The sequence below is a fragment of the Perca flavescens genome, chromosome 16, assembly GCF_004354835.1.
Source record: "Perca flavescens isolate YP-PL-M2 chromosome 16, PFLA_1.0, whole genome shotgun sequence".
NCBI classification, from domain to species: domain Eukaryota; kingdom Metazoa; phylum Chordata; class Actinopteri; order Perciformes; family Percidae; genus Perca; species Perca flavescens.
Window position 1 is genome coordinate 4,492,047 of NC_041346.1, and position 25,543 is coordinate 4,517,589.

General features: G+C 39.3%; 2 protein-coding genes across 2 annotated transcripts; both read left to right on the plus strand.

Annotated features, from left to right (window-relative positions):
- The first annotated feature begins 3,395 nt into the window (after nt 1-3,395).
- Nucleotides 3,396-17,902, plus strand: uap1l1 (UDP-N-acetylglucosamine pyrophosphorylase 1 like 1). The gene is made up of 9 exons (XM_028602460.1): nt 3,396-4,063; nt 9,498-9,702; nt 10,777-10,952; nt 11,094-11,266; nt 13,879-14,072; nt 16,137-16,277; nt 16,404-16,589; nt 17,233-17,299; nt 17,547-17,902. Exons 1-9 carry the CDS (start codon nt 3,784-3,786, stop codon nt 17,631-17,633), a joined length of 1,509 nt encoding a protein of 502 aa, XP_028458261.1. The 5' UTR covers nt 3,396-3,783; the 3' UTR covers nt 17,634-17,902.
- Nucleotides 17,903-17,980: 78 nt separating this feature from the next.
- Nucleotides 17,981-25,541, plus strand: zdhhc12b (zDHHC palmitoyltransferase 12b). Its single transcript, XM_028602461.1, has 5 exons — nt 17,981-18,582; nt 19,165-19,304; nt 20,623-20,715; nt 23,621-23,787; nt 23,884-25,541. Exons 1-5 carry the CDS (start codon nt 18,486-18,488, stop codon nt 24,197-24,199), a joined length of 813 nt encoding a protein of 270 aa, XP_028458262.1. The 5' UTR covers nt 17,981-18,485; the 3' UTR covers nt 24,200-25,541.
- Nucleotides 25,542-25,543: the final 2 nt, after the last annotated feature.

The window sequence follows — 25,543 nt, forward strand, 5'->3', positions numbered from 1 at the left end:
TAAAAGAGACTTCAGATACAGTATTAGAGGACCACTAAGGTCTATATAAAAGAGACTTCAGATTCAGTATTAGGGGACCACTAAGGTCTATATAAAAGAGACTTCAGATACAGTATTAGGGGACCACTAAGGTCTATATAAAAGAGACTTCAGATTCAGTATTAGAGGACCACTAAGGTCTATATAAAAGAGACTTCAGATACAGTATTAGGGGACCACTAAGGCCTATATAAAAGAGACTTCAGATACAATATTAGGGGACCACTAAGGCCTATATAAAATAGACTTAAGATACAGTATTAGGGGATCACTGTCTAAGGCCTATATAAAAGAGACTTCAGATACAGTATTTGGGGACCACTAAGGTCTATATAAGGGTCAATGACGTGACGCACATTTTTTTGTGTCTATAAGGTTAAATTAAATTTAAATACATTTAATTTAAAAAAAAGACAAACAAATTACATTAATACCTACTTTTTTAGAGGCCATATTTTAAAGAGTTTGGTTTTAATTAATTTTAAGAGAATAATTGGCGATTAATGGCAAAAATGTCTAAGTGGTGTAACCGTCAAAACTTTGTACCAAAATTTTTATCTTGCTTAAAAAGGTCAAATTTCTTAATAAAAGATCCCATTAACTACTTGGGCATTAACGTAAATTAAAGGTTATTATACATATTTCCAATATATTTTAAAATGATGCTGATATTTATTTTAATAATTTAGGGAATCCTGTCAGTCATGCTAGCTTCCTGAAATGTCAAGTGGTGTAACCACCATTTAAGGTGCCATTTTGTTAAAATCAGCAAGAAGACCACATGACAGGAAGTTACATCAGAGAAAAGGACCCTGATCAGCATAACTGCTGCATCACAAGGTTAATAACTCTCTGATAAATATAAGTTAATAAGACATTTTTAGGTTAAGTTCAGTTCTTTGGTTCACATGTCAAATGGTATGACCCAAGTAAAACATAGAAAAAAAATTATGTTGAATAAATATTTGTATTTAGTGTAAAAACAGTGTTTTGATTATTTACACCAAGGCCATATGCTGATATATGTGTCCATTATAATGCCTGACTAATTTGATTTTACATTGAAATGTCAAATGGTGTAACCGGTTACACCATTTGACTCCTATTACAACCTCTCAATTTTTGGCCAATCTTTTCAAATATAACTAGTTCAGTTACTGGTCCAAGAGGTTATATGAACTTAATACTATTCAGAACTATTTGTATGTGTTTTTGTTTGAATTTTTTAAAAGTGGTGGTAATTTATCCAACACTTAATTAAGATAGCTTATTTAGCTTGGCTAGGCTAAGTCATTATAGTGCAAGGCCTTAGTGTTTAAAAAAAAAGTTTTACCCTTAAATTAAAATTTCCATATCATTCCATTGCAATTTTACAATAATTTCTTAACAATTTAATAACACAGAATGAGGCAGTTGAACTGTGACCTCTAATGTGTTACAAGAACAGCAACTTTAAAATACCTAAAAATTCAAGGATTATTTAAGTATAAAATGTTACTTAAATATTAAAAATGCCATTGAAAAAATGCAGTTTATCAAATTGAATTCCGATAAATGCACCAGAATAAGTTAAAGAGGTCATATTATGCTCATTTTCAGGTTAATAATTGCATTTAGAGGTTGTACCAGAATAGTTTAACATGGTTTAATTTTCAAAAAACACCATATTTTTTATTGTACTGCACATTGCTGCAGCTCCTATTTTCACCCTGTGTGTTTAGCTCTATGTTTTAGCTACAGAATGAGATCTCACTTCTATTCCATCTTTGTTGGGAGTCGCACATGCGCAGTAGCTAGGTAAGGACTACTAGCCAGTCAGAAGCAGAGTATGAGGGCGTGCCACGCTAGCAGCTAGGTGAGCATTATAACGTGTGTTACAAAGTGACCACGTTTGTCTCTGAAGTAAAGGCTGGACTACAATAGAGCTGTTTGGAGCAGTTTGTGAACAGTGTTTTCTGTTGGAGATGGTAAGTCCCTTTGGGGGACTTTGGGCTTTTTCACTTTGTACACCTATGACATCCCAAAAGCATAATATGAGCTCTTTACCTGTAAACATGTTAAAGGGCATGCACAACCCTAAACAGACTTGCTTCTCCCTCTCTCTTTCATCTATCTACCTCTTTCTCACACACAAATACTGTTCACACACAATTTGTTAAGATGTTAGTTGTTTAATTTAATCTAATGAGTTATAATATATTTAAATATTTGTCATTGAAATGAAATGAAATGCCAAGTTCAGTAGTTTAGTGTCACTTACAAGCATCACGTCAGGTGGTGTAACTGGTTTGTGTCAAATGGGGTAACCAGTATTTTTCTTGAAAAAATGATAATGTGCAGGTAAATTTATGTTTGATAAAATGTAATACTCTACTCCACTGTAGAAACACAATTTTAAGACTTTTTACACAATTTGTCCAAGATTATTTAGAAAACAAATGTTTCCAGCACGTCTACCACTTGATATTGCAATAAGAAATATAATTTAAATTTAGAAGTAATCCTAATCAAATATTTTTTTGGCTGAAATTTGGAAATAGGTGATAGTTATATTTGTATGAGTGCACTCACAAACAATGTAGTGGATGAAATATTAAATATTAATCATTCCTTTGTGGTTACACCACTTGACATTTTAGGTCCATTTGGTCCTACCTTTGTTAAAAAAAATGGTGAAAATCCTATTTCAAATGAAATAAAATGTACAATAACACAAAATATACATTTTAACGAAACTCAAGGATGCCTTCAAAAAATCTTTTTCAAAGTTTTTTCATTTTTTCATCTGCCCAACCCTTAATTGTCACTGACCCACAAAAGAGACTTCAGATACAGTATTAGGGGACCACTAAGGTCTATATAAAAGAGACTTCAGATACAGTATTGGGGGACCACTAAGGTCTATATAAAAGAGACTTCAGATACAGTATTAGGGGACCACTAAGGTCTATATAAAAGAGACTTCAGATACAGTATTAGGGGACCACTAAGGTCTATATAAAAGAGACTTCAGATACAGTATTAGGGGACCGCTGTCTAAGGCCTATATAAAACAGACTTCAGATACAGTATTAGGGGACCACTAAGGTCTATATAAAACAGACTTCAGATACAGTATTAGGGGACCACTAAGACCTATATAAAAGAGACTTCAGATACAGTATTAGGGGACCACTAAGGTCTATATAAAATCATCCAAAAAGCAGCATGTCATAGGACCTTTAATAGTAGCCTAAAGTGCAAATATATAGTTTAAAAAATAAATATAAAAATGGGTAGGGCTACTGTGTTACTTTCCTTATCTGATCTGTCTAATTTTGTAGTAGGCCTAGGTGCTGATACTTGTTGTGCAGCAGTCGGTAGGCTACAGCCAGCTAAAGAGACGCTGAGTCAGCACAGCATTTCCCTCGGACTTGTAGCCTCCGGTCTCGTGGCTCGCTGCTGACTGAGAGGAAGTCGTCCACACGTCGGTTTACAGAAAGCTATTTCAAACATGTTTTTGTAGCCACTTCTGTAAACCTGAAGCAGCATAAAGACGCCTTTATTCGGGCAGCAGCGGCATATCCTGTTCTATAGGCCTTATTTACCACAGGATCCTTGTTTGGGTCCGAGAGCTGCAGTCACGAGACAGTCATTTCCTCCGAACTACCACACTTCTACAGCTCCCGTTGAGAGAAGGAAGTTGGATGTCGGAGTATTTTTTTATGTTCTACTCAACGGTTTGCTCTGTTACCGAGACACAAAATGCTGTCCTTGGAGCAAGTGAAGCAGAGTTTAGAGAGTGCAGGACAGTCTCACGTCCTGCAGTTTTGGCCGGAGCTGTGTGAGGTGGAGAGAGACAGTTTCCTCCAAGAGTTGTCTCAGCTGGATCTAAAGGGACTTAAGGACCACTGTGAAGGGGCGGCGAGGTCTGCAGCCTCCCCGTCTGCCAGCTTAGATCAACACATAGAGCCGGTCCCCCCAGAGTCCATCGGCAGCGTGAGGAAAAGTGACAAAGACTCTCTTGCGGAGTGGGAAAATGAAGGTGAATGTTTTTAGAGGTCTTACGGTAACCTGTAATGCTCTCACTGCAAGCCGTTTTTTATACTGGCCTATTTTGCGTTATTGTAGCAAATCCAAGGGTGTCACTTTGGTTTAAGAAGTGTGTGTGTGTGTGTGGGGGGGGTCTGGGGGTCCCATGTCCTGCATTTCTACATAATTGTAGGGACTAGGTAGGCTGATACATAATCCAGAAAATAATTAAGTTGATCATAATGATTTTCCCAGAAAGAATACAGAAAGAATAGCTAGCCTACTAAACCATGTATAAAAAAAGATGTTTCTATATTGGATAAAATAAGGGCTGATCAGAGACTTATATATAAAATAAGATCAAACGAATTTGAAAGGGGGGGGCAAACGGGATTTTGAAAAGTGTGTGGGGGGGGCATGTCTTCCTGTACCCAGTGGATATTACACCTTAGAGCAAAACTATTTGCAAATGTGTGTGGAGAGTAGGGCTGGGCGATAAAACGATAACGATATGTATCGCGATAGAAACATAATCAATATCAATAGAAAATGCGGTCGATAAAACGTTTGATAACTTGTTTTTCTTCATCAGAAGAAACCAGAGGTTGTGAATCAAGTTTGGTTGCATGAACAAAGGCCCTCACTCTCTGGCAACCTAGCAACGTGGGGAGTGACACTCTAACAGCCAATCATGTAACAGTATCAAGTTTGGTTGCGCCACATCGCTGTCTCGTGTTCTTCAATAACAGAACCGGCGTGGAGTGGAAAGTGAGTGCCGCAGCGAGCGAGGAAATCGTTGATAAAACAGGAAAAGTCAGTATCGCAGTTTTGGGGATTTTATAAGTCTGACCGTAGTCAGACCAATGTCGTCAGACCAACACTGGTACGACCACAAACTTGTTTTACCACTTTAGCCGCGCTCACACTTTCGAGCACAGCCGTATTCTCCATCAACGTCCAACAACATCTGCAGCTGCAACACGGCACAAGCAGCAGACCACCATGGAGAGGTACTCTGCATCAGCGCCTTACTAAACGCTACAAAGAAATAACGGAGGCAGACATGCTGAGCACTGTCCAGAAGCCAGGTTACCAACTTAGCACTAAACCTGCAGAAAATAGTTCCTTCTCAGGTTTCTTATATTTAGCTAACACTTTGCACTATTTTATGACACTTTATTAAGCACTTCTTACTTATTCTTTAATTTTGCACCTTAATGTTAAGAGATAATTGTTAAGTGTTCATTGTGATTTTAGACCTGTTTACATTTGAATTATTTGACTGTTTTCCATGGCTGTGTTGACATTTCTGCTTTTACAACTGAGGGGATTATAATCAGAGCAGGGTTAAGTTTAAAATAAAAATGTTTAAATTTAATATATTTTTCTCCTGGTCCTTATTTTAAATAGGTAATAAAAAATATCAATAATTATCGATATCGACCGATATGAAAAACTTATATCGTGATACAGTTTTCAACCATATCGCCCAGCCCTAGTGGAGAGTTGTGCAATTGTATCTCTGGTGTGTGCATCAGGTTTGTAGCCTAAATGTGTAAAATAAAATCTCCAAATATGTGGGCTATCCAGATTTTCATGTGTATTGAGATTTGTAAATGTGTAGACAAATGCTAACATTAGACAGACAAGTCATCATTTAACTCAGCAGGGGCATGTTCAATCTCAAAACCTCAACACCTTGGAACGGTGTGAAACGTGTGCAATGGCTTTGAGCTATGTTTTCTCTCTCTGGTTTGGGTGTGTCTCTTGTTTATTGGCTGTGTCACATGTGATATCAGAGACTAGTATAGAAGATCTTTTGTGATAATCAATCAGCTGTATGTAAAGTCGTGGTAATAAAAAGGCAGAGCGCTAGCGCATACAACAGGGAGTTCAACGCCCCAAATTCACTTTAAAGGTCCCATGACATGGTGCTCTTTGGATGCTTTTATATAGGCCTTAGTGGTCCCATAATACTGTATCTGAAGTCTCTTTTATATAGACCTTAGTGGTCCCCTAATACTGTATCTGAAGTCTCTTTTATATAGACCTTAGTGGTCCCCTAATACTGTATCTGAAGTCTCTTTTATATAGACCTTAGTGGTCCCATAATACTGTATCTGAAGTCTCTTTTATATAGACCTTAGTGGTCCCCTAATACTGTATCTGAAGTCTCTTTTATATAGACCTTAGTGGTCCCCTAATACTGTATCTGAAGTCTCTTTTATATAGGCCTTAGTGGTCCCCTAATACTGTATCTGAAGTCTCTTTTATATAGACCTTAGTGGTCCCCTAATACTGTATCTGAAGTCTCTTTTATATAGACCTTAGTGGTCCCCTAATACTGTATCTGAAGTCTCTTTATATAGACCTTAGTGGTCCCCTAATACTGTATCTGAAGTCTCTTTTATATAGACCTTAGTGGTCCCCTAATACTGTATCTGAAGTCTCTTTTATATAGACCTTAGTGGTCCCCTAATACTGTATCTGAAGTCTCTTTTATATAGGCCTTAGTGGTCCCCTAATACTGTATCTGAAGTCTCTTTTATATAGACCTTAGTGGTCCCCTAATACTGTATCTGAAGTCTCTTTTATATAGACCTTAGTGGTCCCCTAATACTGTATCTGAAGTCTCTTTTATATAGACCTTAGTGGTCCCCTAATACTGTATCTGAAGTCTCTTTTATATAGACCTTAGTGGTCCCCTAATACTGTATCTGAAGTCTCTTAGCAGACTTACATTTTGGACAGTATGGGGAGACAGAAGGATAGCTTTTTGCAACCACTGCTGGAAATAAGATAGAATGCAGGTTTAAGGCACTTCCCCATTGACTTTACTTTTCAGGCCCGGAAGCTACGTCCATTATTTTTACAGTCTGTTAAGCATGAACAAACGATGCCTCAGTAGCAAAACAGCCTACATACCACCACCAGTTGGTGGTAGCACCCAGTGAACCGGACAAGAGTTACCTGTGAACAAATGAACAGAGGAGCTGCGACCCCTCAGGATAAAAAAAATAAATTAAATGAAATGAAAAAATGCGAGCTCAGTGCACGGCAGCCAGATTACTGTACATTATTCTTGCATTGCCAAACCTATCTCCACAGCAAGAGTAAGGTCTGGCTAACCACAGATACATTCTAGGATAGATGCAGCGACGTGGCTTTTGGTGGAACATTTGCAAACCGCAAAAGAAAACTGCACATAAAAAATTAAGTTTACTGTTCACACATTACAGTAATGTGTAGGGCTGCCACCTCTTAGTCGATTAGTCGACTAATCGGTCGTTTTGGTCTTAGTCGACTAAGATTTCTTTAGTCGATTAGTCATTTTTTATGCTTATTCATGCTTAATTACTTATTTCCAAGAAACTTCTGAGCACATTTATGGTAAACACAAGATTTAAAGTGGTGCTTTTGCAGGATTAATTGTGGAGAAACTCAGTTTTACAGATGGTTAATTAACTACATTTATATTGTGCTTTTCTAGTCTTAACCACCTCTCAAAGCGCACAGCTCTGTCAATTAAATCAACTAATCGATTAGTCGACAAAATCGTATAAGTGTTAATCGACTAAGGATTTCTTTAGTTGAGGACAGCCCTAGTAATGTGATCTATTTAAATTAGCTGGATATACGGTTAAACATATAATTTGCTCTTACCAGCGTATCGCCATGTGTACAATTCCTGCAAAATCTGTCCCAAAACGTCCCAGTTAGATAGTAAATGCTGTAAACATATTCTTCACCGAAAAAACCAAGCAGGTCTGCCTTTATTGCACAAAATAAAAAAAATACTTTTCACATTCTTTAGCTTGTGGCTTACTAGCTCAAAGTTTGTTGTTGTTTCTCATAGCGAAGAGAGTTTGAGAATGGCAACAGACAGCGGAAGGTGATGGACAATGCCTATCAGGCTTTATCCTGAAAATGTACTTCCGTTGATCCAGACTACTACACTGCTGCTGCCACTGCTGCCATAGTTTTGCCTAGACAGGCCTATCTCCACAGTGCTGTTTCAGTGCTGCTGCCAACAGAGGCGAAAAGCGTAGCTACATCGTGGAGAGTGAAAGAGGAGAGGAGAACACAGACTAGTTACAACCCACCGTAACACCCTGAAAACAGAAGGATGAAGAGGATGGGAGGATGAAACACATACCGTCTCTTAAAAACAATGTAGCCTACATCAATATGACAGGCAATATACAGCAACATAAAACCTGGCTGGTGTGCAATACAGTGTCAACGCGTGTATATACTGTATATCTATGCAGCACAGCAATGTCACCCTTACTCTAAAGTCACTGGGTGCTACAGCTGACTGGTGGTATGTAGGCTATATTGCTACTAGAGATGGTCCTATACCATTTTTTGCTACCCAATTCCGATACTGAGTACCGATCCGATACCAGTGTGTCATATATTTTATTATGTTTTAACAACTGTATATTACTATCCCTGTATGGATGTGATATGATTTCTATCATTGTTGTCTGTCTGGCTCAGGTTAAACTCTTTGTGAAACATGAACAAACACAAACAATGAATGCCCCAGAACTTTCTTTTATTCTCCAGTTTGACAGTCCGTTATAACGGAAGAAGAACATAAATAAACTCCTTTAACATAGATTTTCTTTAGGGCTTTATTACGTGGTATCGGATCGGTGCATAGACTCCAGTACTTCCTGATACCAGCATTTTAGGCAGTATTGGAGGCACAGTTAGAGCAGAGAGGTACAGGCAAATTGGCAGAATTGTAACAAAAGTCAGGGTTTGTAAAAACTTCAAGAGGCAATTGAGAGGCTTGATTTGTAACTGATAATTGTCTGTATTTCCAGCTTTGGAGCAAAATACTTTTATTTATCAATCTACACAGATCTATGTGCGCATTACTGTTAAATACTATTTTTGTGTGCATTGAAAAATATTTGTCGTCATTTTTTTATATATATAAATCCTGAATTATATTTGTGAATCCTTCTTTGGGCCTTTATTAATAGTGAGACTGATCTGACTCCAGGAGATCTGGCTCCTGGCCCTGACTTTTTTCATTGCTTTTTCTTCTGAAATACTAGAGAGATAAAGATAAGATGTATATTTACCTCTTTATAACTCTAAAACAATCTGGGAAGGGAAATGTCATTTGACCTGCTCATGACCTGTTATAAGGGTTTGTGAGCTAGTGTCACAAGCCAAAAAGGTTGGGAACAACTGATCTAAAACACTCAATCACTGGTAATCTCCTACTACTAAAAAACTCTACCGCAGCATTATAAAAGCAGTAACAAGTTAACAACGTTAAAGGCCAGCTTGTAAAGTTTTATGAAAGTTTTCACTTATACAGTATGACAAAAGGTACTGTGCTACAGTAGGTATGCCAGTTGTAAAGTTTAAAGGCCTTGCTGCTGTTGATGTTGTTACCACTCTATTTTACCACTCTGTTTTGACAGGGCTGTTGCAAATCTTAGAGAATCGAGTTGGAGTCCTGCTCTTGGCTGGTGGTCAGGGGACCCGCCTTGGTGTACAGTATCCCAAAGGGATGTATAACGTTGGGCTACCAAGTGGCAAAACCTTGTATCAAATCCAGACAGAGCGCATTCAAAAAATCCAGGAGCTGGCCGACAGAAAGTATGGCTCAAAATGCATCGTTCCATGGTAAGATTATATGATGGATCTTTCTCCACTACTACCATGTGTAGGCTTTTGCTTACACGGGGTATATTAAACACAACTCCGAGACATTACAGTAAAATGCACTATAAAAACTTCTGGGAGCAGCAGAAAACAAGCTGTAAACCAATAATATATTAATATATATTATATATTTACACGTTCTATTGTCATGGCGAACATGTTGCTTATTTACACATCCAGCAGACACGGAGCAACATTAGCATTTACTTGATGTCGTGTTTCTATTCACCTGGCATTACGCGTAATATTGTGAGTCAATATTCACTCTCCTTTTAGCTCTGTTTTAGGTTTATTTTTAAAGAAAAGATTTAGCTCTTAATATTAGCCAAAACGAAGCCAAAATACAGTAACTAGGCTACATACAAAATGTAGTTAACCAGAATTGTTGGCATTTGTTATTTAATGGCATAGACCTGTATAATTTCAAAGAAAAAACAATAATGAATAGTTAAAACAAGAGAGCCAAATTTAGTAAAAGCTTACTGATGAGATAACCATTGCTAGCTGTGGCTAAAGATAATTGTACCACTGGCTACAGTCAAAGAATAAACAGCTAAACTAGTCATGCTAAAATCTAGCTTAGCAGAGTAGCAGGAACTGCAATCTCCGCTAATAAAATGAAGGTATACATTCATCTTTTACACAGTTTCCAGTCAGCCTGAAAACTTCAAACCCTTTTTTTAAACTTCAGCTTTTTTGTAGTTACTGCTCTCTGCCTTTGGAGGACCGATATGCTGTATGTTTACCAGCTAGTTGCTAACTGTCTGTTTGCTGTTTGGTGCTGGACAGTGAATTCATCAGTTTTTTGGCTGAAAACAGCTGCCTGCTGCTGGTAAAAAAGTTGATGACAGCAGTAAATTATTTGTGGATTTGTTACTACGAGTCATGTGATCCGTTGTTGATACAAAAATATGTTAAGTAATGTTATGTGATTAAAAACATAAGTGCAGACATTTTAAGATAATGTCAATAAGATTATAGAGAGTAATAATTTTAAGATTTTCACACCTTGTCTGTACTGTTGCAACTCTTCAGGTACATAATGACCAGTGAGTTCACTCTGGCACCCACTGAGAAGTTCTTCAAGGAGAACAACTACTTTGGTCTGGAGCCATCAAACATTGTTATGTTTGAGCAAAGGATGATCCCAGCAGTGACGTTTGATGGAAAGGTCATCCTGCAGGGGAAAGGGAAGTTAGCCATGGCCCCAGGTAGGTGCACATCAGCTCCTACAGAAGATCCAGACACAAATATCAGTAAAACCACTATGGTTTCACCTATTGCCACTGATGTGTGTTCAGGATAGTTTGTGGTAGTGCACCATGTTTCAAAACCTCTCCACTCTCTGTCAGACGGGAATGGTGGGCTGTACCAGGCGTTGGTGGACAACAAGGTGCTGGAGGACATGAAGAAGAGAGGAGTGGAGTACCTGCATGTGTACTGTGTAGACAACATCCTGGTCAAAATGGCTGACCCCGTGTTTATTGGGTTCTGTGTGAGCAAAGGAGCTGACTGCGGAGCCAAGGTAGAGTAATATCATTCAGTAGATATAAAAGAGTCCCTTAAAGGAATAGCTCAACATTTGCTTTCCTTCTGAGAGCTAGATGAGAATATTACCATCATGCCTGTGCATTAAATACAAAGCTGGAGCATGGAGGCATCCTTTTCACATTTTTGTTTGTGTACAGATTAAACAAAATGTGTTAATGAGCTTTAGAGGTGCTGGTAGATGTATTTTTGGACAGAACCAGGCTAGCTGTTTGCCCCTGCTTCAAGTCTTTCTGCTCGGATATATCCACCTGCTCTGACTCCAGCTCTGTACTTAAAACACAGACATGAGAATGATCTCAATGTTCCCACCTCGCTCTCGCAAAGGAAGGAAAGTATATAAAATAGGTAGCCTATAACATAATAACAATGTATGTTATGGCAAACATGAATATTGAGAAAAAAAGACTTTCTCTTATTTGAATAAAGAGCTGTTAAATAAAGCCACTTGGGGTAACCTGATCTCCTAGAGCCTTGGTCTGTCGAGGTTTCTGCCTAAAAGGAAGTTTTTCCTCACCACTGTTGCACCAAATGCTTGCTCGTGGGAAATTGTTGGGTCTTTGTAAATTATAGAGTGTGGTCTCGTGTTATGATTTGACGCTATATATAAAATTGAATTGAATTAACTGTACATGGGCTCCAGCTCTGTGCCTGCTGATGAACTTGAGCACCCTTAAAAAAACTCACCCTCAGATAGTGAATTAATTACTGTAATATTAATGGGCCCTCGCAACTCCGGTTATGGCGGGGGTACTGGTGGGACACCCGTCAACATGGTCCTACATTTGTATGATAATCGGACAGCGCACAGAGTGTCGGGCGATCGATACGATGTATTGCAAAAACTTCCTGTTTAACGCTGTTTCATGGAAATTTAATGCCTTACTTTGTACTTATTTTGTACGGAGTGCTATTGAGCTAATTTGGAACGCCAAAGCCCCAGACCCCAATCAGAACTTTTACCATTAACTTTTTACCATTTCTGATAAGTGGCCAGGTTTCATAAGTTCTCAAGCATGTTTAGGCCCTCAAAATTGTGATTAATTTGGACTAAGAAAAATAATAAAAGGAGCAATTTCAATAGGGCCTTCTTCGACCGATGATGGCAGTGCTCGGACCCTAAATATGAATTGTATCAGGTGCAGACCTATATATGTTTTAGATCAGTTGTCAGACTGTCCTTCATAATCAACTTAATCCCATAATGTCTGAGTTGACACTGTACCTGTTTTGCACCAGTTTTGCAGGCACAAAGTGTTGTGTATAAAGGAAGCTGTAAATGTCTTGGTAACAGTCAAGCTACCTGTGGAAGAATAGCATGCTGACCTGTGGCATCGAAGACTGGTTTTAGGGTAGTGGAACATCCTGTGGCAGGGAAGGTAGCAAAGCTAGTGGGAGAGGTGGAGCGCTACCAACTAGATATAGTTGTGGTGCTTTGTTATTAAGCTTCTGTGCCAGTCATGAATTAGCCATAACAAACACCATGTTCAAACAAAGGGTGATTCGTAAGTGTACTTGATACCAAAACACCTTAGGCCAAAGATCAGCGATTGACTTTGGGGACATATAATCACAAATCATGTGACCTTTGTCTTGGAAAGAGAAGAGAAGAGCAGAGAGGAGCACAGCTGTCAACTGATCACCACCTGGTGGTGAGTTGGATCAGATGGTGGGGGAGACTTCCGGACAGACTGCAGTGTAAACCCAAGTCTACATGTGTTTTGTGGATTTGGCGAAAGCTTCTGACTGTGTCCTGTGGAAGTATGGGTTACCGGGGCCGTTGCTACGAGCCATCTGGTCCTTACACGACCAGAGTGAGAGCTTTGTCTGTATTCTCAGAACAAAGTTGGACTCTGCCAGAGTGTTCCCTTGTTAGCGTTTTTGTTTGAAAGGATCTGTATTGCAGCCGGGGAGAGGAGAGTGTCCGGTATGGGGACCTCAGAATTGTTTCTCCACTCTTTGTAGATGATATGGTTCTGTTGGTTTCATCAGACCGTGATCTTCAGCATGCTGTCGAGTGTGAAGCAATGAGAGGCAGCCGCTCTTAAGTCTCTGCCGGAAAACGATTGATTTCTCATTCTGGGTTGGGAGTGAGTTGCTGTCAGAGCTTTCAATGTACCTTTCGGGTGGCTGGGCTTACCCTTAATCCCTTAATGATTGGTTAAGAGAAGGTCAGTCTACATCCCAAGGATAGTTTGTGCTGCACAGGCACAAGTAAAGATCAATTTAAAACTCCTCTAATGATAACACATCTTTTAAAAGATGCCAGTTAGGTTTTAGGGGTGGGTGAATAAAACAATGATCCCAGCCTTTCATTCCCTGCATATACTGTATATTTCTGTGCATGCATATTTCTGATCAGGTTCAACCATGCTTAGCTTTTTCTACAAGTCTTGTTTCATTGCTTGGGATGGGAAATAGGGGTTGAAATCAGGCATAGGGGTTAGGGTGAGGTTGCTGTCAGGTAAGATAGGGTTAGCAACAATAAATCTCACAAGGGTCGAATGAAATAAAATAAAAATCTGGGATGAGAAAAATTCAAAATTGTGATGTGTGTTTCCATCTGACCTTTCATCTCTATCATGTCAGGTGGTGGAGAAGGCATACCCTGCTGAGCCAGTGGGCGTTGTTTGCAGGGTGCGAGGTGTCTCCCAGGTGGTGGAGTACAGCGAGATCCAACCGGAGACCGCTGAGCTCCGAGGACCTGGAGGGGAGTTGGTGTACAGTGCTGGAAACATCTGCAATCACTTCTTTACCAGGGCTTTCCTGCAGGATGTAGCAGAGTAAGAGCCTTTACTGTCGCATAGGTGTTGGTACGATCCCTCTGACAGCACAGTACGTATGAGTCACAGTCAAAGTGAAATCAGATTGATTTGAGTAAAATACACTACAGACTAGAGGGTGAGAGGCAGTTCATGGAAGTATATAGACGACATATTGACTTGCAAAGTTTAACAGGATATGCCCTTAAAGGTTCCATGGCATGAAAATTTCACTTTATGAGGTTTTTTAACATTAATATTAGTTCCCCCAGCCTGCCTATGGTGCCCCAGTGGCAAGAAATGGTGATAGGTGTAAAGCGAGCCCTGGGTATCCTGCTCTGCCTTTGAGAAAATGAAAGCTCAGATGGGCCGATCTTTCAAGGTTACCTCCCCTTTCTCTGCTTTGCCCGCCCAGAGAATTTGGCCCACCCATGAGAGAGAGAGACATCATGACTTTCAAACGAGCAAAGTGGCAGTTGGTCAAGGCCACACCCCCTCCCTCCACCTTGCCCCTCCCCCCCCTCTCTCCTACTCAATAGCTTCAGACACAGAAATGGCACATACTAAGGAAAGCTCATTGTGGGACTGGCTCTAGTGGCTGTAATTCTGCACCAAAGCTGAATTTCGGGAAAGAGACTTCAGATACAGTATTAGGGGACCATTAAGGTCTATATAAAAGAGACTTCAGATACAGTATTAGGAGACCACTAAGGTCTATATAAAAGAGACTTCAGATACAGTATTAGGGGACCACTAAGGTCTATATAAAAGAGACTTCAGATACAGTATTAGGGGACCACTAAGGCCTATTTAAAAGTATCCAAAGAGCACCATGTCATGGGACCTTTAAAGTGAATTTGGGGTGTTGAACTCCCTGTTGTATGCGCTAGCGCTCTGCCTTTTTATTACCACGACTTTACATACAGCTGATTGATTATCACAAAAGATCTTCTATACTAGTCTCTGATATAACATGTGACACAGCCAATAAACAAGAGACACACCCAAACCAGAGAGACACGTTGCACACGTCTTTTGGCCACTTGAGGCTGAGGAGGAGAAGTGGTACTGACCACTGAAAACTACTTGAGATTAATTTGACTCTGAACATTTCTCTGCTATACTGACTTAAAAAAGTTGGTGACATTCTGTATTTTTAATATTGTCAACAAATCCCATGTGCAGATCCAAACCAACAATTAATGATTACTACTAACAAGTATTGTGTGTGTTTTCAAACTTTCAATAATGTATCTTATTCTCTGTGCCATAGAGCTCAATTGTTATCCAATAAAAGCACTTCTCTTCTTAGTTACTGAAGTATGCCAAGCTGTGTGGTTTGCATATAGTGTAATATTGTAGATTTAAGAGTGATAGCGAGTTTCCTTATGGTTTGCTAACCAGCTGGTGTATGGCTTGTGACTATTATAAAGTGAACTATTACTATTATCTTACTGACCACTTACTAACCACTCTCTAATATTCTCTGTCAAATTTAGTATTTGCTGATGTTATTGGCTATACTAGTACAGTGTCTGTTCAAAACGCAGACCTAATTATATTCTACAGTTATTTTGTTGTTCATTTACTTCAATGCAGAATGTCATTATCAAGGAAGAATATTCAAAATATAGTCTAGGAGACTCATGACACCTTCAAAGCACTAAATTCTGCCAGATGGTGTGACATTGTCAATCCATACCTAGGTTTGTAATAACCTTTGGTGTAAAACCAGTGTTATGTTATATATTTTTCAATTAACCATTTACAACTGGACAGTCTGACATACATTTTTTGGACATTCATGGTCCCCAGCAGATCCCTGACCTACTCTGTAGCACCACCATCGGGCCAAAGTTTGCTTTTCATTAACGCTTTAGTCCGTAATATATTATTATTAATAAAAATATTGGCCAGATTAATGGGACACAGCTGTGGAAATGTATGGCCCAAGACTAATATATATGTATGTATATATATATATATATATATATATATATATATATATATATATATATATATATATATATATATATATATATATATATATATTTTTTTTTTTTTTTTTTTTTTTTTATCTTACAGGAAATTTAAAGACCAACTGGAACAACATGTTGCGTTCAAGAAAGTTCCCTTTGTGGACTTGTGTGGCAATCAAGTCAAACCCACCAAACCCAACGGCATCAAGATGGAAAAATTTGTTTTTGATGTATTTCCATTCTCAAGGTATTGTTGATTATTATATTGTGTCTTCAGCTGTTGGCATCTGTTGTTTTACTCTACATAAAATTACATTAAATCATAACCTTGTCTCTAGAGCTAATTCAAATATGTACTATCTGTCTTTGGAAGGAACTTTGTTGTGTTTGAGGTTGTGAGGGAGGACGAGTTTTCCCCACTAAAAAATGCAGACGGAGCAGCCACAGACAACCCAACCACAGCCAGAAACTCTTTGCTGGCTCAACACTGCCGCTGGGCCACGGCTGCAGGAGCCACGCTGTTAGATGAACATGGGAATACCCTTCCTCTTACAGCCAGGTCAGTTTGATTATATACACCCTGTAGTAACAGATAATGTCAGAACTTAAACCCTGACCCTGGATACATTTTTTTTCCTGGCATAATGTTTACTGTGTAAAGTACATTTCATTAACATAGCCCACAATCACAAATTTGCTCTATTCTTAGACCCAAATAGAAAGGTCTATTAGAAAGGTTAATTTGATACATTCCCAACTGCTACAAAATCCTATTTCATCACATTATTTCATTAGAAGAATAGTTTTAATAGTCTGTACACTGAATGTGGAGCTGTTCAATATAATTCTTCCTTGTCAAGATGTAAGGAAGAATTATTGGTGGGTGTAATGATTCCTCCTGGCCATACTGGCCTTGAAGAGATCCCTTCCTAATGGACAACGCTGTAAGAACTGAGCGTCAAATTCCATGGTCTTCATTCTGTGCAAAAATACATTTTGAAGTTGATCCAAAGTTAATAAGTGGCTTCCACCGTCTTAGTCAAATCAAGTAGGTGTCTACAAAATACCCTCTATGGAGAGGAGAAATGATCACAGCAACCACTCTTTTGATGGGCATATGCACTTGTGAGTGTTGTATTTAGATAGACTGGAAAACATCTGAATCTTTCCTTGAAATCTAAAAATGTTTTTTCCCCCCATAGTGCATCAGCAGGGGACAGTCATCCAGCACTATGTGAAATTTCACCATTGGTATCCTATTTCGGAGAGGTGAGGACATGAAAGTGGCCACAGATTCATATAAAAACATTAAGGATATTGGAAAGGAGATAGGCCAAACCTAGTTGTTGGGTTACAGTGTTAAACTGATTGGAACCTATAGAGCAGGAACAGGTTGTTCCTTGAATAAGAAAACAAAAACAAATTAATTGTGAAAATTGAATACGCTGCTGTCATCTTTAGTGTTTCATCCAAATACGGTGGTGTAATTTAACCTCCATCTCACTTGTTCTGCCAGGGCCTGGAGCAGCTGCTGAAAGGGAGGACACTGCCAACTCCTCTCATTCTGGATGAAAAAAGGGCCAAAGAGCTGCAGGCTCAGTAACAATTCTCTGATTAATTGTGTGACAGGAGCAGAGATTCCAGTACAGTGGATAACACTGTAGTGGATGGAGACGGCAACCCTGGAGCCCAAGAATGCACAATTTGTTTAAATAAATGTTTGAACTGTATGTGAACTTGTGAAGATGATAATATCAAACTGTCATGTAATTCTCTCTTTAAAACAAATAAGACAATAAGGGACTAGTAATGAGTTTTTGGAATAAAGTTTTGTTTTACATGTTACCAAAAATATAACGTTAATCAAAGTACCTTACCCCGTCTCCCATTCTTTTTTTAGTGAAGTCATACTCTACTACCTTTTTAACTTAAAGGTCCAATAGCTATTTTTCAACTTTTCCAGTAGGTTGCTCATCTCGGGGCAGTGTTGCGTTTAATGTCCCTCCCGGCCACTCTATCCTGGACTGTCTCGTACTCGTGACCGGCGCTGGCCAATCACAGCTGAGACTGCACAGGGACGACAACAACAACAAAATAAATGCAGAAGAATGCTAGAACGAACCAAGCTTAAACTCAAATATTGTGTATTTTTACTTGTATTTAATTCAGCGTTTGGCTCAGTCACAAATGAAAAACCAAATAGATTGAACCGTCGCGGGCTAGCGCTAGTGTTAGTTAATGCTCTGGCGACATTAACGTTAGCTAACGCTAGCTTTCTGACAGGACGCTTTTTTATGTTTCAGGAATGCTAGTTGTTTAGGTTAACGTGCTGGATATCATTTTGCCATTAGCTAAGGCTACTATCGTTACACACCGACCATCCTGTCACTCTGAACCGAACATCCAGGTCCATCTAAAGATAGCGATGGACGCTCTAACATGCTAGTATAGGACCATGTTCAAAAATGTTTTTGGCTCAGGGTTTCTGGTAAGAACAGCTCATGTGATTTTGACATGGGTCATAACGTTAATACTCTTCCTACATGATACAGGTAAGCCTGTCATATATTTACATGATTCATAGCTTTACATTATGTGTAGCTGTAGGTTTAAAGTAATGTTTAATATGTGAAATGACAAGCACATTATTGATGTATAATGGCAATACCATATCCTGATGTTATCTGAGAAAGAAAACTAAAGTTACTGTCCAGATTGGCATTAGAGCTGGGCAATATATCGATATTATATCAATATCGTGATATGATTACTACAGTAAAGTGATGTCATTTTCTGAACTTAACAGACTGTTGTAACCGTTCTATTATTTGCCTTTACCCACTTAGTCATTATAGCCACATTACTGATGATTATTTATCAAAAATCTCAGCACCATTAGTCAACACTACAATATTGTTGTGGTATCGATATTGAGGTATTTGGTCAAAAATATGGTGACATTTGATTTTCTCCATATTGCCCAGCCCTAATTGTCATTAACACTATTAACTTAATAGCCATGATTTATGAAATAAACTTGCTTCAGGGCAAGCCTTTGGAACCTGAGACCTCTCAGCAGGACTACAGTATGTATTATTGAATTAAAGCATAGTTTGCTGTTTTGGGGGTTTTAGAGCTGAGGAAGCAGGAGGAGACAGGCCAGCTTGTCCAGCCTGTGCTCTTCGTCCTGTTGGTGCTGGTGTCGGTGTTGCTCTATTTCGCCGTTTCTCTGATGGACCCAGGCTTCATTTTGTCTGATGACAGCGATTTACAGGTGAATAATGATCCATATATATCTCTGTCCTTAGCCATATCACAAATCTTTGTCAAAATGGTTGGTGTCAGGAGTCAAAGAAGCAGCTGTAATGGTTTGACTGGGACTAGGAGCCTACTTGGTAACATAAGCGGAGTTGAGTAGATGTTGACGGTTAAAAACTGATAATGTCTGGGACACCTGTTTAGGGATACTGGCGTGTGTAAGAAAAAAACCCTGTACTAATCATCGTGGGGCTGCTAACAGTTATTTTGTTTATCAATTCATCTGCCGGTAATTGTTTGAATTAATCAGTTGGTCTTTAAATTGTCAGAAAATAGTGAAAATGTTGACTAATTGTTGCAGCTCCAAATCATTGCAATCATTTTATTAACCAAACAAAATTATAATTAAAATATTAAATATACACATACAATTATTTGCTGTCTTTTGTTTATTTTTCTTTAAAAGGATTAGCTCCCTGACCTGAGACACATTTACTGCTTCCTCATGCCATTGCAGATGTATTGTGTTGCAATGCAGGTGTTTCATGCTTTAGATGCATCCCTGTTTTCCAGTCAGGAGGCTACATTTGTATACCAGGGAAGAGGGTTATGGAATCTTAGGAGTAATCAAACATTGTTAGTGGTTTGTGTTGGTTTATGCAATTCATAGCATCTTGTGAAAAGGAGTGTGCAGTAGTGTTTGGCTACTTAAAGGTACACTATGAGTTCCTGCATGGTTTCAGCGCAATTTCATTTTTGTCTCAAATCGTAGGTTGATCCGCTAGCTGCCTGCCCCCAGAACACACTGTGAAAAAGCCCGGTCTCGGGAGACTTCACAGGGGTCGTGAACGTCAAACAAACACTAGAGGCACAGGCTGTGCACCAAAATACAACAAATCACTCCAGCCAATCACCGACAACTAGATGGTTGGGGGAGGGGGTGGGGGTTAGTGACAGTTAAGTCAGTTAGTCATGACAGTTACGGAAACATGGGGGGAGGAGCGAGCTTGCTCTGTTTTGTTTGGTATTTACTTGGAACGTCAACAGAAGTGATGTCATGCAGGAACTCATAGTGACCTTTACGTTAAGAGTCTGAGTAACGCATTTTGTTCCTTCATGATTTTAACCTGCTTGAATGACCATAAACTATCTGAATCTTATTGAGCTATTACCATACCATACCATAAACCAGTTCTGATAAACAACTTTTGATAAAGACCCAGAAGTCTGGGTATATCAGACCAGTTGTAAATGACAAATAAGCACATGATAAATGCTTGAACTGAAAATATGCAGTGGCTTCCCTGACCAGTTTGTCCTGTGTGTTTGGCCAGTTCACGCTAGGAGTGACTGAGGAGCAGCAGGACATGATCCCACCCACCACCAAATCCCTTCGGCAGCGCCGTTGTGGCCACTGTCTGCTGCAGGTACCCTTCACACCGTATCCTCACGCTGCCATGGGCTCATGTGGCATGTGGTTGTTCTTTCAGGATTCAAGTCAACTTTATTTATAGTGTCAAATCATAACAGAAGTTATCTCAGGACACTTAACTGATAGATTAGGTCTAGACCACACTCTATAATTTACAGAGACCCAACAATTCATCCCCCAAGAGCAAGCATTTGGTGCGATGAGAACACTTTCATACGGATAACACACACAGATTTCTGAAGCAGAAAGAGTGTCAAAGTCAGTCTTTCTTTTTGGTCAATTTCTATGCTTGATTTCATACTTTTATCTTGTTATATTTGAGTGTGACGGTTCAGTCCTGACTTAGAAAACAGTAGTTTGACTAACATTACTAGCCTTTTCAAGGGCTTTAAACCGCATCTCACGCTTGTCAAGTATGGAACTTTATTCATGTATTTTAAATGATAACATAAGTTATAAAATATCTGGGGGTGACTGTCAGATGAAGTAAAGGATCTTGAGTTAAAGGGTAATTTAGTTTTTTTCCCCAAGCATTTGTGTCTAAGTGACTAATCTAAATCTAAAAATCTGTAACTAAACCCCACCAGACATTTAAATAAACAATATTTTTAGCATGTATAAAGTCCAGCATCTTTTCACTAGCCTCGTCCACTCGCAGATCAGTCGGGCATCTTGAGATAGAGAAAATTTGGAGCCGTTTGCCAAACGACCGACCAATCAGCGTTGGTTTTGAGGCGGGTTTAGGTGTGACGCAACGAGAAGCGTCTATCACCAGCTAACCAGTATTTTCAGACAGCGCTAGCCCTAATTCTGTTAGCCGCTCGCTAATGCTTTCTTCTCTTGGATCCTTCTTTTGGAATATGGACCGGGAACCTGAAATGGTGCCTTTTATTAGTAAATTCTCGTTACACAAACGGCAAATCTCCTTTACCGACATGTTGCTGAGCTAACAAGCTAAGCTTTGCCTGCAGCGTCAGGGGTAGCCTGGCTTGTGGTTGTATTTTCATACGCTTCGTTGATCTGATTGATTGATTTGGCCCGTCTATCATCAACATAGGTGGTGATAGACAGATGGTTTATCCAATCAGCTAACCAGGATTTTCGCCTCTTCCCAAAAGTTCTCCAATGTTAAGTTCCCAGATGGATATGCCGAGCAAATGCGAAGCAATCCATCTGGCAGAGTCAGGTTATCTTTTCCCATAAAGGGGTAAATTAAGGGTTTATTTCAACCAAACAAGAGTGCTGGTTCTTGGAGCAGCAATCTGGTAGGTTTGGCGATAGCGATTCTTCAGTTTTACGTTAAACAAAAATAATCTAATTCTTTAACAAACAGGTCTTACTCTAACAAAAAGGCAGACCTCTGTAGGGTTCCTTTCTTGAATGTTGTCAGACACTTAGAATAATAATCTGAGCATGTCAGTGGTAAAACAAGCACTTTTTGTGGACGTAAATTGAAGGTGTGCAATTGCCCAATCATTTACATTGTAGCTTGTTTCACCGCTGCCGACTGCAGCGATCTCGCTTAATACTGGACCAATGTCAAAGATTGTCGTTCCCATCAGTCACTTAGACACAAAAACACAACCAAAGTTAAGATTTTATTTTTTGTAAAAACTGGGTTTCTGAGCCTGTGGGATTGATTGATTGATTGATTGATTATTGATTGATTGATTGATTGTCTGTAAACATGGTGTTTGTAATTGATCGTCTTTCTGTGGTGCCAGGCTGAAATGTGACACTTGAAGTTCTACAGAACTAAGAGTCTCAGTAGTATAGAATAACAGATGGGTTGCCAAGCAGCACAGTTCTATGTTACACACCTGTACCACTTCCAGTGAACACAAAACAACATATGATACAGGCGCAGCAGTTATTTAAGCAGGCAGGTCACTGTGTACAGCAGTGTACAGGAATTGATTGTATGTCTGTATTTAGTCTTTTCCTTCTTTCTGTAAGATCCAAGCCGATTTAAAAGTACAATCACGTTCCAAATGTAATATGAACTTTAACCCTACTATGAAACATGTAAACACTAGATTGGAATCTGATATTACTCTCAAATCGATTGACAGGTCTTTTAATAGACTCACACGAGAACGACCAAATCAGGTGTATTTTGTACCAGTTAGTCCTCAGCTTCCATTATGAATGATCATGATTCAGAGAAGAACATTTGTTCCTATTGTGATACTCCAAAATCAAAAGAATTTACCAGATAGGACAGCAGCAAAAAAGTCAGAAAGAAGTCCAGGTAAAGCAAAATCTGTGATTTCTTTATAAAACCATTATATATTTCAAAAGATACTTGTTGGAAACGTTTGTGTGTGTGGTGTGGTGTGTGTGCGTGCAAACAAGAGTCTGTCAACGCGTGTTGCGCAGCGGCTTGTTCTTTGGCTCAGCACCTTCAGTGTCCCAGAGCAGAGAATAAATTTGGCTGGGTGGTTAATAACACATTTTTCTGTGGTGTGACCAACTCACACCCATTTATTTTTGCTTTACCAGGTCTGTAAGTGTATCTCTGTTCTAAAGTGCTTTCTGAATAGTTTAGTTATATTTCCATGTTTTTTTCTGGCATGCAGCTTTTCCTTCTCCTCACACTGACATAAACCTTTGATATTTCTGTTTTTTCTTTATGATGGTGAAGCCATGAACACAGATGAGATCTCTCCTGCCTCAGAAATCTCATTACAACTTGTTTTCCAGGCTGAAGAGCAAGAGCAGCTGTTTTCTTGCACACACATTGGCTTTACAGAAAACTGGCCACGGCTAGTTCAAATCAAGCCTGGCTGTTAACCAGTGTTTAAACAACAGGGTTTCGGTCCACATAGCATGAAAGTTTATTTTTTAATAGAAAAATATATTTATGTTTCTCTAACTGCAAAGACCTTTATTCCAAGCAGCAGCCAATGAGATCAAAGCACTGCCAGACGTGTCAGCACTGTGTCCGGCGTTACGACCATCACTGCCCCTGGATTGAGAACTGTGTGGGTGAGAGGAACCACCGCTGGTTTGTGCTTTACCTTGCTGTCCAGCTGCTAGTGCTGCTGTGGGGGCTGCACATTGCCTGGTGAGTACAACACGGCCACCGATCATCTGCGCTGGCAGATTTATACTGCAGCTGCAAAGCCTCCACAAATTGCTTCTTTATTGCTTGTTTCATCAGGACGGGCTTCGGTTACGCACCCACATGGCAGCTGTGGTTGCGTGCCAATGGCACGCTGCTGGCCGTGGCCTTGCTGGTGGCTCTGCTCTCGCTGATTGTGCTGCTCTTGCTCGGCTCCCACCTTTACCTGGTTTCTCTCAACACCACCACCTGGGAGTTCATGTCACGCCACCGCATCTCCTACCTCAAGCACTGCGGCGCTGATGAAAACCCCTTTGACCGTGGGACCTTCCACAACCTTTGGGGTTTCTTCTGCGTGTGGGGCACAGTGGTGTGGGAACAGGTGTACTTCAGGGAGGGCAGCGACCAAGTCTAGTGACAATCATGAACACACGGGAACTAATTTCACTCATGAACAACTCTCCTGGATTTTGGGATCAGACGCTTGACCACAAAGTTGGGAGATAAACTGTCCTTGTGTGCGGTTTACCTTTTATGTAAACGCTAATGTTGTTGTCCCACATTTCCGTTCATATCAACATATCTCCTTTCATTGGTTCATCCCTGCACTGTTGTTACAGTCCACATTTCCTGTTTTTTCTTCCTCTCCCCATGTAGCTGTTAAGTTTGAATAGCAGGTTACCAGCACTACAGCCCTTATTCTAACAATTGTTTACAGCCATTCGGGTATACAGTACCATTTCCCCAAGACAGGCACCTTACTAATCGATTTTAAGGCTTTAAGTAAAGCTAGTCATAAAGCCCTGTTGACTTAAGCTTGGTCTTTGTTAATGCACTCCCATTCCACTTGACCCTTGTTTCTGTATACTCCACTGAATCATTTGTGTGAGCATTAATAACATGTTTAAAAACTCCTGGAGTACTTTTGGTCTTACAGTACAAATGGTAAACCTGACTGACGGACTGGTTAATAATTAAGTTTACTTTTATTACATATCATAAAACTCATTTTGATTTGATAACATTTGATTAAAGAATATACTTGTTTTAGGTGCATGTGTAGACAATCCAGATCTATGGTGTGATGATTGGTATGGTTTCTCACTGGAGTCAGATCCTGATTAACAAGTTTGGTATATTTGTTGTTTTAGTGTAGAAAGCTTTATTCTGTTCTCATTTCATGCGATACATTGCTGTTACTGCTGAGTTTGGTCCACTTGCTTCAGCAGCTTTTGTCTTTTAAAAAAACTGTTAGCCGAAGTGAGGAAAGGCAACGGTCTTTTATTAATTTTTTTTGCAAAACTGTTCAGCAACTCAGTAGATTTGAAATATGAAATAGTAAAAACTGCTGTATTGTTCCTAGCATTTAATCCAACCAGGACGTACAAGATGCTTTGACTTTCAATGGACAGCATTTTAAGCTATTTTATATTGTACATAATTTTTTTTTACTATTATGAACCAGAAACGTCTTTAGATTTTTTATGACTATTTTAATGAAGTAATTTGAAGAATACTGTGGAACAGTAGCTAATAGTAAGTAGAGGTTTGGGTGCAATACATGTTTGGTATTTCCATTTGAAGAGTTCCTTGTGCAATAGTAACCTTGTCAGACAGCAATACATGTGGTGTTGAATTCTGGTTATAATGAATTAACTTTTAATTCATGTTGTGTACTTCTGAATTATATGCAATACTGTCAATGTTTTTTACTACTTTGAAATGACTGTATACATCAAATAAATGTTTCATTAAGAGT

What these genes read in the sequence shown, in the direction of transcription:
- uap1l1 (XM_028602460.1), top strand. Translation starts at nt 3,784, where the DNA reads ATGCTGTCCTTGGAGCAAGTGAAGCAGAGTTTAGAGAGTGCAGGACAG. An exon ending in GAGCTGACTGCGGAGCCAAG is followed by an intron (nt 11,267 to 13,878) that starts GTAGAGTAATAT and finishes CTATCATGTCAG; the next exon opens with GTGGTGGAGAAGGCATACCC. An exon ending in ACCCTTCCTCTTACAGCCAG is followed by an intron (nt 16,590 to 17,232) that starts GTCAGTTTGATT and finishes TTCCCCCCATAG; the next exon opens with TGCATCAGCAGGGGACAGTC.
- zdhhc12b (XM_028602461.1), top strand. Translation starts at nt 18,486, where the DNA reads ATGTTCAAAAATGTTTTTGGCTCAGGGTTTCTGGTAAGAACAGCTCAT. An exon ending in ACTCTTCCTACATGATACAG is followed by an intron (nt 18,583 to 19,164) that starts GTAAGCCTGTCA and finishes TGGGGGTTTTAG; the next exon opens with AGCTGAGGAAGCAGGAGGAG. An exon ending in CTGATGACAGCGATTTACAG is followed by an intron (nt 19,305 to 20,622) that starts GTGAATAATGAT and finishes GTGTTTGGCCAG; the next exon opens with TTCACGCTAGGAGTGACTGA.